The sequence below is a fragment of the Coloeus monedula genome (genome assembly GCF_965178545.1).
Source record: "Coloeus monedula genome assembly, chromosome: Z".
Taxonomy (NCBI): Eukaryota; Metazoa; Chordata; class Aves; order Passeriformes; family Corvidae; genus Coloeus; species Coloeus monedula.
In genome coordinates this window covers 77,052,583-77,073,705 of record NC_138822.1, presented here as the reverse complement: position 1 = coordinate 77,073,705, position 21,123 = coordinate 77,052,583, and the positions used below count along the sequence as shown (strand labels likewise).

Here is a 21,123-nt window from a genome sequence, read left to right as displayed (position 1 = left end):
GCACCATTCCAAGTCCCATGGAAATCAACAGAAAGTGGAAACACTCAGTATCTTGGGAATTATCGTTATTTACGTGCCTCCACCACCACACCAAATAAAAAGATGCACCTACTCTGCAGAACGGAAAACTGCCCTGAACAAAGACTTTCTTCAGAGATGAAGTAGAGAAAGCTCTGGAGGTACTCCCTATACACCTTATCCCCCAATATGGATGATCACATACTTGAGGCAGAAGCTTTCAGCCACCAGCCACCACAGGGCAGCACACTGCAGTGTCTGCATCAGGACCTGGGCAGAATCCTTACTGACAGCAAGTCAAGACAAGAGGTCTTTCTGGTAAGATGTTCAGGTGACTTCTCCTGACATTACAGATACTTCTCCCACATGTGAAAGCAGCAGACCCTGACAGACACCACATAAATAAAAGTTTCCTAATCTTTGCCTACCTACGTACCTCTAATAACCTACACACATATGCCTACTACGTACATGCCTCTGATGAAGAGATGGAGGCCCAGAGACAAGCTAAATAAGGACTGCTGCAACTTACTAGTCCAGGATTAATATGGCACTGTGTCTTCTCATGCCTGACAGTAAAGGATATGGAGAGAACTTTATGGAACCATATACTCTGCAAGCCCTCAGGCCTGGCCCTGGTATAAGGTTCAACTGGACATACTGCATCCATATGAGAAAAGGAAATAGCACTCAAATCACACAGAAAATCAGGAGTCTCACTCATGGCTTTAAAATTACAAAACAAGCATTCCTTCACAGCCCAGACTCCCAATAAGGTTGCACAGATCAGACAAAATGCCTTTTTCTTTAATTCATAGAGAAGAATGAAAGAATGGTATGAACAGTGGTAAAAAGACTGTATTTGCTTTGAGATGATAAAAAACAGAGTAAGATCCAGTAAAAAACATACAGCAGTAAAATACACGCTTTTTTAAGTTCAGTAATATTTGCATGATTTACAATTGAGTTGCTCCTAAAGGCACTGATGTTGCCCTTCATTAGATTTCAGAGCTGGCCACATTTGGTTTGTTGGTCGCTCAAGGTATACTGTGACAAAAGCCAAACCTATACACTGCTAATTATTTAGCCGATCACTGGAGAAGCCCTTCCTCTTTATTAGAATCTTGACTTACTACAGTTTTAACAGCTATTTCTGCAAGCAAACCATTTGAAGCACCTTTGACAGGTTTCTTACCACTGCCTCGTTCTTTGGAACAGACGGATTTAACGTTGTGAGAAGGCTGCCTTGGATCCAGAAAGGAGACATGTGCCTGTGATCCTACTGCATATACTGACCACTCCTGACCATAAGCCAAACACACGTTCTCCCTGCAGTATGGCAACTTAGTGGAAAGTAACTGGAAACAGAAAAAATAAAAATCAACCTGTTACAAGAAAAGAGTAAGGCATTAACAGAACAATTTTGTAAGCTATGTTCTAGGAAGTTGCAGGGAAAAAAATCCACAAAATTGCAGGTGAAAAATATGACCCAGAAGGAAAAGCCCTGAAAGCAATGGGGTGCCTTATCTGAAGCAAACTGAGACAATAAAGGCTGAAGCCAAGAAAAACGGACATTTTGATAAATTGTTTCAGATCTTTCTAAGTTGCTGTTTCTTTAGCAGGCGCACAGTGGCATCAACTCTCAGCTGAAAAAGACTATCATATTCACTAGCATAGGTAAGTCTGGGTGTGATTTGCCATTACACTTAAGTAAGTGCAACTTCCTTTATGAATTCTACTGATCAAGTATCCACCATACTCTATGCAACAGTTCACTTCAGCTAACCCAGAACTAGCAGAAACTTAAGAATGCTTCCTGCCCTCTAAATTAAGGGGAGTGCAGAGTCCTCTCCTCTTCAAGCTCCAAATTTTAGCACATTTCATTTTACACAGAACTTTTGAGTGTTTTGCAAACACTGCTGCTCTTCAAATATTTGAAGGAGATGAAGAATAATGAACAGCCTTAACAGCTTGCAGTTTTTGAAGTTTAACTCCAACAAACGGAAAAGCACCTTTGATAGTGTGTGCTCTGCTTTCCAAAGATGAAAATACCCATCCAGGGACACAGCTCCCAGCTCCTATTAGAAAGAAAATAAAAAGAAGAGAGTTAGTTTCTGTATTATAGATATCCTCGCAAACTCACACTCTCTTCTAGGCAGGCTGCACACTCTGGATTGAACTCATTCATAATCCTGTAAAGGCTCTATCAAGATAAATTTTCATTTTATACTGATCTTTATAGAATGCAATACAGTACAAAGATGTCAAGTAGAACCTAAATTAACAAAAGAGTAAATAACAGTAACTTTCAAAACCATTAATCTTGCTAGGCATTCAAAATTATGAGACAGTACAATCTAGAGTTGACAATTCTCTTCAGCAGGTCCCACACTGATTCTAACCCTGAAGCAAATTTCAGGCGCTACTCTACTGAAAAAGTTACATGAAGTTTCCATCAGAGGAGTAACTAACAGGCATTGAGAAAAATAAAGCCTACAGGAGCACAGTGCTTCCAACAGCACACCCACCTTTGCTTCAGACCTTTTCTGTTCTTTGAGGGCAGGGGGGAAAAAAAAGTAGTGGAGCATGAATTGCTACTCCCACTAGTAATAACAGGAGATCAGGATGCGGGAGATTGACATTTACTGTTTGTCAAATACCAACAAAATAACCCCAAAGCAAGCACTAGTGCCTGCCCTGTGAGTTAGTCACCTCACTTGCTGAGCAATCCAGAAAGGATTCAGCCATCAGAACAGGAAGTGCTAAATGTTAGCTGGTCTTCACAGAGGGCAAAAGAAAGCAGAAACTCAAGAATGGGATTCAAGCTGCAAGACATGTCTTGGTGCTTTATCTGCTTCTTGTAAATATTCCTTTACTCCCCTGCTTAGGATGCAAAACGAAAATCAAACCCATGGGAAAATTGTGCATTCTAAAGTGTCTGGGGTTGCTTTTTTCTTCCTTCTGGACTCCTCCATTCACTTGGGGCAGAAGCAGAGAACATCAGACTAAAACCACCACCTCACCAGACAAGGATGCAAAAGAATCAGAGAAAAACATATTAGCTTGCTTCTCTGGTATATTCTGTTTAGATTACTTTTTAGTTTTTCTACTATACAGGGACAGTTTTAGGACTTCTCAACTGTCTTGCTTATCTTACTAACCTTGTTCTTATTGTTGAAAGCCAGTGCTCGGACTTTGCAGTTGTCAGGATTGGTGTTCTCCTTCGGGATATCCTTCAGAGCACTGTGTGTTATGTGGGCATAGACAGGAACTTGAGAGAGATTATGCCTGGCATCGCTCTTGGACAACACATCCTCTGTGACTTCCCAGAGCCCCATCGAACCATCCCGGGAACCTGATCAAATAGTCCATAAATGAACCTGATCAAACAGTCCATTCCACATATACAGAACTCTTCTTTTCAAAAAAAAAAAAGATTAATCAATAGGATCTGAAATAAAAGGATACTCTTAGTTCAATCTAACAGAAAATGCTGTTAGTGCCCATATATTAATTATGATTAACAAAAACATGATTTTACTGAGCTGTAAAGTTCAGAATATTATGAACTCACTATCAACTGTCCACATGCTTTCCAATCAGCTAGACCATCTCGCATGTTTTCAAACTGATTAGGATGCATCAAGACCCACAATCCCATGCAACCATTATCATCATCTCATACGCAGAATGAACTCGGAAGTGACTGAACGCTACAGGTCCAGCCTGAGCCTGTCATTCTCAGCCTTAGTAAAAGAGTCTGTTAAACCAATGCAAAAAATCTCCAAAAGAACCTCAGCTGGGTTTATGCCAATTTGGGTTTACCTGATTTCTATCATTATGCTTATGACTACACACTCATTTGTGAGCTGAACAGAAACATCTATTTCAAATCACAGTTTCTACCACTTTGGATGAAATCTATTAGAAAAATTATTTTGCTAAAACCTGTGCCACTTCTTCCTTAAAGAATGCAATTTAGTTTAAACAAGCAAGAACTCATTTTATTTTTCTACTGAATTTGAAGACATTAATCCAAAATACAAATCACTAATGTTAAGAACACTGGATGAAGAAAGCTGAATGCCTGACCAACACAGGCTTAATGCAAGGCCTCATACACATCCCTTCTGGTGTTCAGGCAACTCACTTCCATCTAAGTCAGATTTGACATGTACGTCAATTTCATCTCTACATAAAGTGAAAAATTCTGTCAAAAGAAATTCATAATGAAGATGCCAGAAGAGTCTATATATCTATATGAGGCTATTAAATTCATCAGCTTTGCTACCTCATAGGGGAGAAGCTGCAAAGACAGTAAAGCAAAACATTTTGTTGCAATAGGGGTGGTCCAGCACAGCAGAGGTGGCTTTGCCCCCTCACAGATGGATTCAGGTATTTGCCACTATCACCTACTAGAGACAAATACAATAAGGAGCATCCTAATGGCACTTGCATAACAACAGCAGCACAACATCCTGCCACTCCATTACATGCCATTGGTCTTAATGGCACCTAATTTTGTTTGTTACTGAGGCTGAATACTCAGCAATAAAATTTCTAAACATTTTGACATACTTTCAGAGGAAGCTATCCCTTTTAATAGCCCTGTCAGGAGAAAAAGTCCATGTATGTTGCTCAGCTGGTTAGCCCTGAAGCCAAGCAGAGTATCATTTGCTACCATGTGCTCATGCCATCCTGGGAATTGTTCATCTCATCTGGAGCTTTTGCCATAAAAATACTTGCTATATCCTCAACGTCTGGAGTCCAAGTATTTCTGCTACACATTTTCAGATACAGATGTAATTGAAATCTGTAAATTAATCTGTAAAATTAAAACCATGTCAGAAGTTAAAGTTGCCTTTTTTCCCTCTTAATTAGGGTCGTCAGTGAGGTCTAAAGAATTCAGTTTAGCAACCAGTCTTGCTAATTGCTTTCAACAAGTTTTCCCTGGTGTCTGACATGTGGAGACTGGAACCTACATCCTGCCTGCTACAAGCACCACAGTAGAGAACATGGGAATAGAGAACACTTCCACTCTCACATCCACCCCTGACCTTTAGAAAATATTGACTCAACACAGTTCAATCTCACATGCTATGCATTCTATCAGGTCCTTATCTTTCCCCTAGACATCTGTAATCATCTGTGCTGTTCTCTTCAAGCTTACTGGCTTGAATGTGGGGGAGTTTCTGTAGATATCTGGGGCAGAGACTTGCAAGGATCAACTTTTGTATTAAATTCAAAAATGAAATTCCAGGATTAGCTTTTTGGGTTTGGAAAAAAAAAAATCCTACTAAACTATACCAACAATTCAGATGTGTGACTTTTATATAAGACTGTTACAGTTTTCTGTCACCTGCAGTTTGACAACTCTGTGTACAGAACACTAACCCTGTCAGCACAGAAAGGCAGTAAACAATTAATGCAACAGCATATTACTATTTTTGCCTTTACCTAAGTAACTCTTTATAAAGTTACTCTGATTATCCAAGTAGTTACCAAAAGTCAGTAACTGAGTTTCTTTATTACAGCCTTCTGTATTCACTGGCACAGTGTAAGTGCATATACACATACACACAACTGTACTGAGAGCTTGACAGAACAAACTCAGTTGTCATTAATTACTCTTTCACATTACTTCAGGAACCGATATTGATCTAAAGTATTCCAAAGTTACTAACCAATAACTAACACCCCTCTTGAAATTACTCCTATGTGGAACCCTTTCCTGTAACTCATTGTGTTCAAACATCCCCTCACTAGAAACACAGTAATATTCTAATACTAGAAAAATCAGATCTAGACTAAGGCCCTACAACAAAATAAAACAAAGCACTGCACTAAGTCCAAGAAGTGTTTAAATAGCCTAGGTAGTTGCAAGTGGTTTCAAATGCCCTGATAGAGGTGCTTTCCTAAACTTTTCAAATACTGTACATCAGTATAAAATTCAGAGAGAAGGAAAGTTTAAAAACAAACAAACAAACAAACCGCAAGAGAGAAATTTTTACTTTACCAGAAACAGCCATAGTATCACTGATCCACGCAATTGAAAATATCCAGTCCTTGTGTCCATCCTAAAGGAAGAAAGACAGATTTTTCAGTGCCATTATACTCAAGAGCAGTCTCAAAGCAGACAAGTGTTCTTCACTGCGATTTTTAGTACAAGCTCAGAAGGACAGACCTACATTAAAAACATACAGATAAGATTCCAGTATCAAGCTGAAGCACTTTAAGTACCTAGCAGTAATTTTAATTTTTCTGGTTTTGAAGTGTGTAATTAATAAAGAGCTCAACTGGTTAGCCCTGAAGCCAAGCAGAGTATCATTTGCTACCCTATGCTCATGCCATCCTGGGAATTGTTCATCTCATCTGGAGCTTTTGCCATAAAAATAGTTGCTATATCCTCAATGTGTGGAGTTCAAGTACTTCTGCTCCACACTTTCAGATAAAGGTGTAAAAGGTGTTGGAAAAATAGGCCTATGACCAATGACAAATTAATCTAAATTCTAAGATTTTCCAGAATTCTCAGGTTTTCCATTCTGAAAGCAGCATTTTTCTGTAAAGTATCGGCACGTTGGTTTTTTTTTCTTCAAACGCATATCCTACTATAAAAAGTAACCAAAATCTTGTATTTACAATACATGACCCATAGATTAATGTTTCAAGACTCTTTTCTTTAGCATGTAAGAAACCTGCAGGGGGAAGAAAAAGACCATAAGACTCTAGTTCTTTTCAAAAAGCTAAAAAGTCACACAAATGAAGAGCAAGTCACGCAAATCTTCAGTCAAGTATTGCTGCAGCTGGTTATCTGCTGCTGCAGAAACTCTGACCTGACCTCTGCTGTTGCAGTTAATGCCCATGTAAAGTCCTGAATAAAAAGGAGAAATGAGAGACAAGCGCTCACAGGACACCACTATACCCTCCTGCTTGTTTTTTTAAAGATTGGCTATTTTAAAAAGGCCTCAGGATGTTTCAGAAATGAAACCAGTACCAGAGTCTATCAAACTGCCACAAACCACTGGGTTAGAACTAATCTTCAAAGCCAAGTTCCACCTCTGGAATAATACATCCATAAGCTGCACTGAATAAGGGGGAAATTTTAACAACTTGAAGTATCATTTTTATTTCTCAAAAGAGCTTTTTCACTGTAACTAGTTTCAGAGGTCACCACCACAATTAGACTTTAATATTTAGGCTTTTCTTACATTTTTGGTGTTAAAAAGTAAGCTGAAGTAGACCTCAGGTGAGGTCCTGTAGGTGATGAAGAAAACTGACTCAAAGCCCTGAAAATCCACTCACATATTTGAGTACTCACTCATATTTAAGATACCACAGCAAAAATGACAACTCAATCAGAGATGTTTTCAGGCTTTCAGAACTCTACTCTCCCTTACAAGACTCCTAAATACTAACCTTGCTCTGACCATACACACTTCAAAGTAGTACCTTTTTAAGTGACAGAATAAACTTTCCTCAGATATTCCCACTTACATCTCCCACACAGACAGGATCAAGTGTAGGCAGACGATAAATTGCAAGACTGTTGGGGTTGTCTCCACCTGTGGCCAGGAGGGTCCTCGAGGGGTTGATCTCAATGGCATGAATGCCACATCCCTGCTGGTTCACCATGCCGGGTTCACGATCCTTCAGGATAGGAATCTTGGTAATTTGACCGGTCTGGACATCTACTACAAATAACTGGGGGGAAAAAAAACCAGACATGTAAGTCATCATCAAACAGATAAGAAAATCAAGATGGTCAAATATCCTCCCTATTTTGAACTGACATTCTTTTTGAGTTGAAATCCACAAATGCTTCAAGGATGGCTGAAAAATGCATAAATTCCTTCTTAAAACAGGTTAAGTAACAATTACAGTGGGTTTTATTTCAATCATCCCATTTCATTTTCACAGTAATGGAAGGGAGAAGAGAGAAATCTGTCATGAGGTTCCCACTTGAAAAAAAAAAGCCTTTGAATATAAAACTCTTTTCCCTGTTCAGTAGGACAAAACAGTATTGTTTTTCAATTTCTATGTACCACAGTGAGAAAAAAAACCCACCTCAGAAGAGCCATTAAGCCCTATGGGACTTAGCACGATTCTCCCACCTCCCAGATACCACACTTACCATGAAGTTTTGGCTTTGGCAGACTGACAGTTTATAAATCTATGCAACTGACATTTATTTTCTGGTGATACACAGAGAATAGTAACTAAATACAGTACTGGCAGTGCAAACATCTGAAAAAAAGATTTAGCTATATACCTCATCCTGCAAAAAGACAAGAAATTAGAGCAATATGTCACTGACATCAGAAAACTCTGTAATAAAGCTTTACAACTCTTCAAACAGACATTATACCCAGAGTTATGTCAGTTCAGACATATACAACCACAAGGTTACAATTTAAACCAGAATAAAGGTTTACATTGCCTGCCAAAGTGTACTTTCATTTGGGAGGCTCGTGCACAGGGTCATTTCACAGATGGCTTCCCAGAGGGCAGCTGCACTGACAGTCAAATAGGTCTAACAGAGGAGACAAAGCCCTGTGAGAGAACAGGAGTGAAGCAAGGAAATGGAGGATCTCAAGCTGACTTGGCACTAAGGAAAGTGATGAAGAATTCACAGCTCAGGATTATAATTAAATTCTACATCATCTTTAGTCTGTTCATTCTATAACCAAGAATGTTGTCTCAAAACCTCTAGAAGTGAACCAAGGAGGATAACAGTATTAACAAAAACCCTCAATACAATTTTAAAAATACACACCTCAAGGAAATTGTTCTGAAATCCTTTTCCAGACATTTCTAGAAGAACAGAAGGAAATCTAGGGGTTCTCAGAGAGAAGTTATACATGCTTTTGGTGAACTCTTACAGAACGTAGATCTGTTCTTTAATGAAAGTATAAGATAAATAACATCAAGATAATTCAGCAGCATATCTATTACTTGATGTACTGAACTAGCAGAATATTAACGTCCTATCAAAACCTGACAAAGTACGGTACGTTACACACATTCCACAGAGAAAGCTGAAATCTCCTCATTGCTATTTGCATGTTGTGTCTAGAATTATGCATCACCTTCAACCAGCAATTGATTGTAGGCAGCAGTCTTGCACAGATGACTGCTCCTACAGAGACTGCATTTTCATGTTTACTTTTTTATTTTGCACACAATTGTGGTGTATGGCAACAGCTGAGCTGTAGCTGAGGGGAAGGAGGCACTCCTCACTCGTCCCAAGCCTGACAACGCCTTCACTGCCAGAGACAGCTGGTAAAAACACAATGCACACAACAGTCCCTCTGCCCTAACCTGAAAATTAACACCTGCACTGAAGGACCAGGATCAGTAATTCCCTCTCCTCTCATCCTCCTTTGTCCTTCCCATGTGAGTGCATATCCCCTTTTCCCCCAGTATTTCTTTCCAGCAGAAACGCCCAATTCCATCCCCTATCCTCCTTCAACTACTGAAAAAACCCTAAACCCTAAACAAATTAACAGTTTAGTAGTTAGGATTAAGGCTTGCAGGTGTCAGCTGCAGGTCCTAATATTGACACCACAAGTACTAATTAAGAACAAAACAAATCCACACCTACGGATGCTCAAGGACTCAAAAGAATTGTACTTCAGCTGTAACAGATTCATACTTGGAAGAGCAGGTAAACTGGTATGAGGACTGAAATTAAAACCCTTTGCACTCTCTAGTCTGACACCCTTGTCATACACCTGTGTTGGTTAATAAAGACTTACCCTAACACAAAATACCTTTGCCTAAACTCCAAATTAATTGGACTAAAAAGATAAAGAACTTACACTTTGCACATATAAGGGACTGGCTATGTTTTGGCTGTAAAGGTCTGAGCAGTAAGTTCTCCACTTGCTTGGTGAGGAACTCCAGTAGTTTAAAAATAACCACCACCTACTTCGAGTAAAATAAACAACCACTGCTTGCACACACTCAGATTCTTGCATCACCTGAGGCATCACAGGAAGCCAAAAGCTCACACTTGAAAGCTGCACCTCTAACTGCCCAGAAATCATCCCTGTAAATCCGGCACACAGAAAGCAAGATAAGCCAAACAGTCGCTAGATACTTTTAAAGCCAGAAGGGGAGAAATGTTAAGAAACAAGAGAAACACCCAGTTAAGAGTACACAAAACTTCAATACCATTTCAAGAGTTTTAAAGACACCAGAGAAAATAAAATACTAAATATTTTCTACTGTTGAATTAAGTACTTCTGCAAACACCTTCAAAGCAGCGTGGACTTAAAGAGTCCTAACAAAGTCCTGATAACTGAACCATACAGTAATCTTCTCTGTTATCTGAAACAGGAATAAGAACTTTTTTCCAAGCTACTCATTATATAGAAACTAAAAACCAGCCCACAATGTTTTTACCGGACATAAAAAAACCCCACCAGGCTCCAAACGCTCATCTGCGCATATTTGTCTCTTGATTTTAAGCTTTGCACAAAATTCAGTTCTTCTAGTAAAACATGTCTTTGGTATGCCAAATAACTTAATATCCAGGATTTACCAAATCTGGATTGCTTCGGCCATCTGACAGAACTGCAAGGACCACACTTCATCTGTGACAATCACAGCAGGCTCAGCTGTCGTGTTCTCTGCCAGACAACACTGCTCTAACAAGGAAACAGGCTGGATGACACGGAAGAGAGAAATCCATCTTCCCTTTTTTAAAAGCAGTTTAGATGTACAGCTTGCAACAGTGCTATTACTCAAGGATCAAGGCAGACAAGCATGGTTACAGTTGACATAGCCATGAAACTTCATGATCTTTGCATATTTACAGAGATTGATAGCTGTATGCTTATTTTTCTTTTGGCTTGCAGAAGTGGTGAGAAGTCATTTTGGCAAATGGCTTCCCTGCAATTACTATATGGCTGTCCTCTTGCCTGCCCAACCTGCTTATGATCAAGTCAACCAAGAAACTACCTCGCTTCACTGATGAGGGAAGTTCATTAATCAGCTTGCCGAAAGTCAAGACTGTGACAGGGAACAGAGTATCCAAGGATGACAGTATGAACTGCAAAACCCACTATATTCTTATATGCCAGACTGAGAGCAGAATGGTTTGCCATGTTTTTTCATTTTTTGACCTGCCTTTCAGGGGACAATAATTTAGGGGGAAGAAACACCTAGAAAGCTAACAATCCATTAGAGATAAATTCCCTTCCCATCTTCAACTGAAAACATTCCCTTTAAGCAGCAAGATTAGAAAAGAGGTATATGAAATGCCATTTCAAGGCCACATAGATTCTCGTGCCTTCCGCTGCTACCCCTGCACAAAAACCAGCAGATGAACAGGCAGCCCTACCCTATCTTTTAGTTGACTGTATAAATCCATCAGAACAAAAATAAAGGGTGCCATCCTGTTTTTATTACATAAGCAGGATGGATGGAGATTTAAAAGCACAAATAACATGCACAAAAGAGACTGCTCATTTTTATGCAAGAGCTCACAACATGCTCTGTGCACTGGCTCTTCACACAGTGCTCTCAGAAATCACGGGTACATTCTTGTCATTCGTAGTAACTTTTGAAAGAAACCTAACACAAATACACTGCCCTGCTAAAAATAGTCACTAAGAGAGAATCAATCACGTTTAAGTTTCACAACTGGCTTAAGCTTGTCTTTGAGAATCCCCATGCCTCCTCCTCACCATCCACCCAAACAGTCTCATCACGCTTGTGACAGCAACTAGCGCTCAAGTGGCGGCAGGGCGAACTGGATAGTATCTCTACCTTGGTGAAACTAACCCTACAAGAAAACCTGTCTGCACACAAAGCAGCAAGCTGATCCAGCTGACTCCCTCGCAACACGCACATCAGTGCTAGCCAAAACGAGCAGGTGGCAACATCCACTTCTGCAACAGCACGACTCCAGACCAGCTGAGGCTGGTCACAAGAAGATCTCACCCTCAGCCAAGTTGGAAAATTGTTACTTGTTCTACTTCAAATATGTTTCTTGCTAACAAAACAACACAAGAAGACAATTATTGTGTTGTCACATAATACTATTGCTGGTCACAGCTGAGTACCACTGACTGATTTTTCCAAGTTCTCAGCCTTGACTTTTATTCACATTGTAAATATCTCTCCTTTCTGTTCATAAAACACTTGGCATCAGGTTCATGGCTCTGTAACAATACAGATTTACTAATATATGCCAAGCCCCAAAGAAACATGGACACTTTAAACTATCAAACTGGCATCATATGTCTGCTTTCTGCTGAAGGTCAAAATAAAGAAGAATAGAATGGTTTGGGTTGCAAGGAACATTTAAAGGTTGTCTTGTCCAAGTGCCCAGCAGTGAGCGGGAACATCAGCTAGACCAGGTTGCTCAGAAACCTGTTGTTGCATGTTTCCATGGATTTAGCACCCAGAAGCTCTGTGGGCAACCCATAACAGTGTGTCACTACCCAGATGGTAAAGAATAATAGTCTTCCTTGTATCGAGTGTGACTCTGCCCTTTTTCAGTTGAAAACTATTCCATCTTTTCCAGTCACTGCAAGCCCTGTTCAATTCATCTGTCCCCATCTTTTTTATAAGTCCTCTTTAGGTACTGGAAGTACCTTTAGGTACTCCTCAGAGCCTTCTCTTCTCCAGGCTGAACAACCAAAACTCTCTCAGCCTTTCCTTTAGGAGGTCCTCCAGCCCCCCGACCATCTTGGTAGCTTCCCCTCTGGAGTGGCTCCAGCAGGTCCCTGTCCCTCCTGTGCTGGGACCCCAGAGCTGGATGCTGTGCTCCAGCAGGGTCTCAGCAGAGCAGAGCAGAGGGGCAGAATCCCCTCCCTCCCCTGCTGCCCACGGGGCTCTGGATGCAGCCCAGGACACGTTTGGCTCTCTGGGCTGTGAGTGCCATGGCCGGGGCATGCCCAGCCTCTCACCCACAGCACCCCCAAGTCCTTCTGGGCAGGGCTGCTTTGGGTCTGTTCATGCCCAGCCTGTGCTGATACCGGGGGTTGCCCTGACCCAGGTGCAGCACCTTGCACATGACCTTGAACTTTATGATGTTCCCATGGACCCACTCCTCGAGCTTGTCCGGGTCCCTCTGGATGGCATCCCCTCCTTCAGGTGTTGTCATCAAACTTGCTGCGGGTGCACTTGATCCCTCTGTCTATGCCATTTATGAAGATATTAAAAAACACTGGTCCCAGAATGGATCAGTGAAAGACTCCTCTTGTCACTGATGTCCACTGGGACTCTGAGATACAGACTGCTACTCTCCCAATGTTGATTATCCAACCAATGCCTCACCACCCAACAGTCCATCCCTCAAATCCATCTCCCTCCAATTTAAGAAAAGGATATTGTGGGGGACTGTGTCAAAGGCTTCAGAGAAGTCCAGCTAAATGACATCTCTAATCCCTTCCTTGTCCAATCCTGAGGTCACTGCATCACAGAAGGCCTCTGGTTTGTCAGGTAGGACTTACCCTTGTGAAGCCGTGCTGGTTACCCCCATTCACCTCCCTGTCCTCCATGTGCCTTACTAGAGTTTCTAGGAGGATCTGCTCCATGATCTTCCCAGGCACAGAGGGGAGGCTGACAGACCAGTAGTTCCTGAAGTCCTCCTTTCTATCATTTCTCAAGATAAGTACAATGGCTTCCCTTTTCCAGTCACCTGGGACTTCATCTGACTGCCATGACTTTTCAAGCATCATGGGGAATGGCAACTACATCAGCCACACGAACATGCACTAATCTTAGCACAAAACTTACTCACAGGTTATGCAGTAGAGGCAACTCAAGTGCGTAATGGCCTTACACATCCTTCTTGAAAGGGTCCAAAGCGAAACAATCCACAATATAAAGAAACCACCTAAGAAGTGAGGAGAGGTAAAAGCAGCCAGCAAGTTGGTTGACTTTGAATTCACATTTCCAGAGACAAGACCATGCAATCAGGCACTCCACCTTTCTGTGAAACTCTGAAGCACTACCAGCTAATACAGACTTTGATGTTACTGAATTTGTGCAGTGCCAAAATCACATTTAACATTTTTTATTTGCATTTTGCCCTCCACATTTAAATTCAGGGGGCTGGAAGACAGTTAACACGTACTGACAGATGGCAACAGATGGAGAAGTGACAGACTTTGTCTGCTAAAGGGCATCCCTACGACTCACACCATACCTGGCACAGAAACTACCAGACAGATATGAGTATCATAAGCAGTTGACAGAAAAGCAAACACTCTTGAGACAAGAAACAATACCTGGCTATTTGCTCACAAGCCATTGAAAGAAACATGAATGGAGATATCAACCACAGGCATCAGAGGTTTATTTACACCAAGTTTTAGTCACTGTTCACTGGACTTTGAGTACAGCTACAAACTGGACGAGCATGACTTCTCATTCCCTACCTGTCATCAGAAATGTCATCTTGATGCTTTCTCAGACGTGAAAAGCCAGAACACACATTAACTTGCAAAGCAAGGAGAAATAATTTTCCCCATAGACAGTTCATATTCACATATGGAGGAGGAACTGCCCACTATACTCTCACCACAACCCCAGGACTACAAGACTGGGCTGTAATTGTATAAGATGCACAGATACGGGATCTCTTATACAAGCTTAAAGTCTCTAACAGGAAATGAGACCTGGTGATTTACAGCAGGGCAGCCAAGGCAGCAAAGGAATCCGCTGAAGAGAAAAACGGCTTCAGCCAGCATTCAGAAACCAACCCACGCATGCCTTGGAAAACCTGCCTGAGAAATCAGGAGAGAGCATTCAGAAAGGAAGTTTTTAAACACAAATACATCTATTAGGCCTGCCTGGAAAAGGAAAAAAAAAACCAAACTAGATTCCAGGCAATTATATTCTCAAGCAACTGGAAACTAATTAGCTTCTTGTATTTAGGGAATGATTTACAGCTTTTATATTTTTTCATCCTTAACTTCAAAATTAGCAGAAGGATTGTATCCTGAACAGGTACATGTAACTAACAGAGCAGAAGAGGCTGAAAAATTATGACTGAAACTTCTTTTTATACGCTACTTTATTCTTCCTAATTTCCTGAAATAGTAAAGAGAAAAAAAAAAAAACAAAAAACAAAGGAACCTTGTGTTCTGTGTTTTTGTCTGCCATAAGCCTGTCTCCTACCTATGTCTCAAGAGTTTCCCTATGAAGCCTGAACAGAAGACTGCAGATTACTGAACATATCTTCTTCTGAGACAGACAGTATCTTCTATATATCTCCATGGTATCAGTCTCTGGTAATTTAGATACCTGTCAGAACACACCCTAGACACATCAGAAGTTCCCTGCTCATTCATTTGAATTGGAAAAACATTAAGAAGCCCATTGCATGCAAGGTATAGGAGATTCTTGCAAACAGGAATCCTGGCTCTGCAAAGCCCACGTGAAAAGTCTGGGTGATTTCATTTGAAATTTTAGGTGCCTGAATGCTTGTAATAGCTCCCATAATTCTAAATCTACCAGAAAAAGCACGCACCTTTACAAAACACTAATGTCTAAAATACTTGATTTACAGCTGCCCAACTATGAGCACCACGATCCACTGGAGAAGAATAAAGTTATTTCACACCCTGGCATAATTTTAAGGATGAAAAGTTACTCCACATAATTAAACTAATTATAATCTTCATCAAAAAAGAGTAATTGACAGAGAGCTCCATATTCTCTTCAGTGTTTTTATAGTAACTAGTACTGCCAAGTGACTAAACCCAAACCTCCTCCTCTATGACAAGAATGTATTTTTGTTCTGTCATTAAGAACAGTGAATCCTCCTGGCACTGCACAGCGAAGGGCAATTTATAAATTAAATGCTTAAAGCACTCAGTGCCACAGTCAGGCACTGATTAAAATAACTGCTATAGATTATATTTTTCTCTTGTGTTAACTTTAATTAAGTGCAACTTGAATGCAGCAAACCTTGCTGAAGTGAACCAAGGTGTTTTAGATTTACTCCGAACTTGAATGCCACAACTTCAGCATATGAGAATCAGCCAATGAATTTTCTTTAATAGGTCACTCACTCAAGAAATTAGAGGCAAAAATCTCATAATTAGAGTGTAGAGTTTAATGCTTTACTTGTTCAAATGTGAACACAAAGCAAACAAGCTACAGCTATTACAGTGTTCATAATTCATATATGATCTTCCACAAGACTGCACGGACTTCTTTTGCAATCAGTCTGTTTTGCTCAATGACAGACAAGGTCCGTCTCTAACATTAAGTCTGGCTGTGGAAGAACACACTTGGTTGCAGCATGTGCAGAGGGAACAACAATACTGCTGAATCCCTCTTCAGCTCCATGATTGTTTGGACCCAAACAATTTTCTGCAAGGTTGCGTTAACAACCCACTTGCCCATTTATCTTCGCTGCAGATGCGCCAGAGCTACAAAAGTTACAGAACACAGCAAAATTTGCAGCTTTATAAAACACGCAGTTATCTTGCTAGACTAAGCAAGATTTTTGGGAGCTTGTGTTTCAGCAGGAGTCTGTCTCCTGTAAGCAGCTCCACAACCAGTGCTGGCTGCTGACTGGCTGAGGAGATGAACATATGTGGAGAAAGTAGGGAGATTCTATTTTGGGCTTATTGCTGTTAAAACATTGCTTTGTTTATACAGTTAGGCCCTGCTTCTTAAGAGCTACTGCATGAAAGCCTCCCCCTGTGCAACTGTGAATAATAACAGAACATCTGAAATGGAGAAAAACCAGCCCACTGTCCCTTGCTGGTCAGACCACAGTATGGCTTTGACATACAAAGATCTTGAGGCAAAGAAGCAATCACAGCAACTGATACACTCTGAGATTTAAGAGCTGCTTAATTTATGCAAACATTCCTTGTAACCCTGGATTCCCTTCTGTGACACCAATTAACCTCCAAAGGACCAATTTGGGATTTTGCACTAATTCAATCACGACTTCATGCATGAAATTGCCATCTCAGCCAACTAGTTTGGGATACTAACTCTGGTGGAGAGAGTATTACCTATGAAATATGATCTCCTCCACTTACTAATCCCACAGGATACCATTTTAACATTCCCCTGAAATGTTTCAAAGCATCACTTCAAGAACCTGAGGAGTTTTTAGTTTTTGTAAAAGCATGTAAAGATATATAAACAAGAGAAGCTATTTGAACGGTGGACACAGTTTTAGAGTGAAGAATTATGAAGTCAACAAGCAAAGGATAACACTGAAGATCTGAAACTCATTTTTTTTTAAGCTTAGAACATTTCTGGCTGCTCTGACAAATATCTGGAGTTTAACCACAGTTTTATAACAACTTTTAAAAGTCATCAGCACAGAACCATATGTAAAACCAAACTGTGTAAGATTGAGCATAACAGAAAAAAGGAACCTTAGCAGCAAGCTCTGCCAAACACTGACACCCACCACTAGAAGCGCTAATACCTGTCCATTAGCTTCTCATCTGCAGGACAAAAGGAAAGTCCATTAGGTTCTCATCTGCAGGACAAAAGGAAAGATCCAACCGCAACGTTGTTCTTCATCCCACAAACAGGTGTAAATCGCTCAGTACAAATCACCCAGATGCTTCATGAGGTACCTCGCTGGGGCTCCCAGTGTCACATTTCCAGATGAGAACAAATCATCCTTAAGCATTGCTTTCATTCGAAGTTAACTGTGCGCAATTTTGACTCCACTCCTAATTCCTAATGTTCTCCCTGGCCATCCACACACTTTGATTATGATAAGCATCATTTGAGGGTGGAGGTGGAATATTAACCAGAGGAAAGGGAAACAGCGAGAGGTAGCACTTACCGTGTTGCATTTTGTCCCACACACCACTTGTCGGTGGTTCAGCCACTGGGAGGCAAACACTTTATTGAGTGTTCCGAGGTGAAATTCCCGCTCCTTCAGGAGGCTGGGGAGCTGCTGGGCTGCGTATCCATGCAACAAGCGGTGGTAGCCGGACTCATTCTGCATCCGGACCTCTCTCCCTTTCACGTAGTACACCAGAGACCTTTTCACCGGCGGGAGCCTTTTCCTTTTGTGAACCGAGTGATCCCATCCATACTGTGGAAAATAAAGTTGGAAACCGGATAAAACAACTACAACAAACTTTAAGACACTACCCTTCCAAATTCAATATTCAATATCCATATTCCCCGCAAAACCCTGAAGCCTTCCAAACCACCCATGGAACACCGTGCATGGAAATTAACTCAGGAATGCTGACAGAGCCTTTAGCAGCGTGAAATTAAACACAAATATCTGCTAAAGGAGTAACACGGCGATGATATAACGACAGTCCACGGCGGTTGGCCACCGCTGGCACGCCAAATGCTCACGGGAAGAAGCGGAGCGCTTGGAACGGTAGAGGGGCAGCTCCAATAGCCCTCGCCCTCAGCTTGGCAGGCGTGAGGGTGACACCCAGGTGGCCCCCCGATACCGACCGCGGCACTCGGCCTCCTCCGACCGGGCCAGAGCCACCCAGCCATCATCGCTACGAGGAGCGACGGGCGAACGGCCGAACTCAACGGGGCACCGCGAGCCCCGGGGCGCGGGGAAAAAGGGGGTACTGACCCTGGGATCAGGGGCTCCTCCTCCCCCGTGACCCTGAAACTTGAGGGCTCCTCCTCCCCGGGTGACCCTGGGACTGGGGGCTGCCCCTCCTCGGGTGACAGCGAGACCGGGGACTCCTCCTCCCTGGCTGACACCGGGACCGTGGCTGCCCCTCCCCAGGACCCCCGACCCCCAGGACACCTTCCTTCCGCAACCCACGGACAGGGTCACCCCCCTTCCTCCCAGGCACCGGGACGTCCGCTCCGCCCCGGCAACCAGGGTTTCTCCCCCCTCCCACCACCGGGAACAAGCGCTTCTTCCCTATCCCCCCCTCACCCCTTACCTGCTCCCCCTGGAGTCCCCCGGTCCCCGCGGCGGCAGCCGCCGCCGCTTTCCGCTTCCTGCTAACTGTTTTCCGGGCCATAGTAGAAGGATGAGGAAGAGGATGCGGACGAGGAGCGGCCCCACATGGAGCGGGACGGGACGGTTCGGGGCATATGGAGCGGGACCGGGCCCGGGCTCTGTCCCTCAGGCCCCGCCGGCCGCGCCTCACGGCATTTTACAACACCACGGGGTTTAGGGTTTTTTTTTTCTCGTTTTTACGACAGTTGCGTCGCAGCTTTGCGGCGGCGACCCCGCCACGCCCTGGTGCTTCGTTGCCTAGCAACCGGACAGAAAGCTGGCCGCGCCCCCTCTGCTGTTGCCATGGCAGCGGAACCAGCGTGGAGCGGGTCCGGCGCCGCCTAGCGGCGGGGCGGGCTCGGTACAAGGAGGAGGTTCGGGAATCCCTCCCAGGAAGGGAGATTTTCCCAAACCCTTCGTGTTTGATCAGCCTCTCAGCGCCCCAGGAAAGCCGAGACACTTGTGCCCGACTAGTCTGTCAGGGTCTCAGTATGGGGACAGAATCACAGAATCAATTAGGTTGGAAAAGACCTCTAAGCTCATCCAGTCCAACTTACAACTGAACACCACCCTGTCAACCAGACCATGGCACTGAGTGCCATGTCCAGTCTTTCCCTAAAGATGTCCAGGACAGTGACTCCACCGCCTCCCTGAGTAGCTCATTCCCAATGTCTAATCACCCCTTCTGTGAAGAAATTCTTCCTAACGTCCAACTCTTCACTGAACAGTCCATTGGATCAGAAGGTGGTTCAACTTACTTGCTCAGGGTCACAAATACAAAATTCAGGGTTGCAAATACAAAAACCCCTTCGAGGGTTTCCACACCTTTAGCTGGCCTGTTGGCACCCCAGAAAAGATCCAGAAATGCACACCAAAAGCATGAGACCCTCTCCCACGTCTCCACAGTTGAGTATTCTACCCACTGTTAATGCTCTTAAAGGACTCACACCTTGAAGGACAGTTTACAGAATAATAATATTTTATTAATATAATAGAAAACTGTGACAGGTTAAGGTTCAAAGATTGCTGGTGATAGTATCTGCCTGAAAAAACATATTCAGAGCAATCGAGATAAACAATCATCACACATAGAGCACAGTTCTTATGGGTTCAGCCTGATCAGTCAGTCAATCCCTGAAGTAACAATGGAATCTTCCCTAACTTCTCTCCTTTTTAAACTTACTTCTGTACTATTTTTGCACAACCTTGAGTAACTCTAGTCATACATCATGTTCAGTGTGGGGTGGTTGTACCTTGGAGATGGGTAATGTCAATGCCACATTGTCACATCTGAGGTAACCTCTGGGATGGAGGTAGGCATTCATGATCTTGCCAGTTGCTTGTTCAGTTGCTGGTTTTTTCCCTTGGTTTTCAGCTGCTGTAGAGTTTATCTGTACCACTGAGTTCTGCCTCTTGTAAGGATTTCAACGGAGCCTGGCCCTGGTGTCACCACTCTGCTCCAGCCTCCCTTTGGTCCCCTTCAGCATGGATTGTGTGTAGGAAGTTGGGCATGCTGACCACATCCCATCCAGGGAATCACAACTGCACTTCACCCTGTAATTTCTGTACTACCTTCTGTTGGAATGCAAATATAACTCCCCGGTTTTCTCTAATTTTACCTCCAGTCATTTTCCCACACATTCCACCTGGGAAATCACTTATTGCTGGGGATTTAAAAAAAATACCATGTATTTGCATTTCATTGCACCTCTTTGAGACCCATATGGAAGGAGTCCTTTTTCTGATGTCCACATGGCTCATACACTTTTTCTACGATTTCAGAGGCAAAGTTGCATGCGATCCAAACCCAGCATTTGCTACTTGCCAGTGGCATTGCAGAAACAAGAAATGAAAAGCATGTGATATGCAGACAGGCTTTAAGAAAAAGCCAGCTTCTGACCACCTGATATCTGATGGTGCCTCAAGACACATGGAATCAGTACACATTCTCCTGATACAACATTGGTTTCATGACCTTGATTCTGTGTTTCAATCCAACCAACTCCAAAGACAAAGGTCCTGTGAGAAGCCAAACTGGAAAAGAAACTATAAAAGAACCTCTCAAGCTTTCCAGTTTCCTCTGAGGATAAAAAGGGTAATTCCAGTTCGGCCTTTTTCAGTTGTGATTTACCATGATTAATTCCCTTCTTCATAACCTCTCTCACATGCTCAAC

At 42.5% G+C, this 21,123-nt stretch overlaps 1 protein-coding gene across 2 annotated transcripts in view; it reads right to left on the bottom strand.

Annotated features, from left to right (window-relative positions):
* The window catches only part of DCAF12 (DDB1 and CUL4 associated factor 12), a 33,343-nt gene extending 14,255 nt beyond the window's left edge, over positions 1 to 19,088 (bottom strand). For both annotated transcript variants that reach the window (XR_014227280.1, XM_082301632.1), the window contains exons 1-7: positions 18,891 to 19,088; positions 17,804 to 18,058; positions 7,513 to 7,719; positions 6,035 to 6,095; positions 3,180 to 3,373; positions 2,031 to 2,096; positions 1,214 to 1,376 (exon numbers count right to left, since the gene is read on the bottom strand). Coding sequence is in view for 1 of the 2 variants with exons in the window: in XM_082301632.1 (XP_082157758.1) it covers positions 1,214 to 1,376; positions 2,031 to 2,096; positions 3,180 to 3,373; positions 6,035 to 6,095; positions 7,513 to 7,719; positions 17,804 to 18,058; positions 18,891 to 18,971 (1,027 nt within the window). In the remaining variant the exon portion in view is untranslated. The remainder of the gene's footprint in view (positions 1 to 1,213; positions 1,377 to 2,030; positions 2,097 to 3,179; positions 3,374 to 6,034; positions 6,096 to 7,512; positions 7,720 to 17,803; positions 18,059 to 18,890) is intronic.
* Positions 19,089 to 21,123: the final 2,035 nt, after the last annotated feature.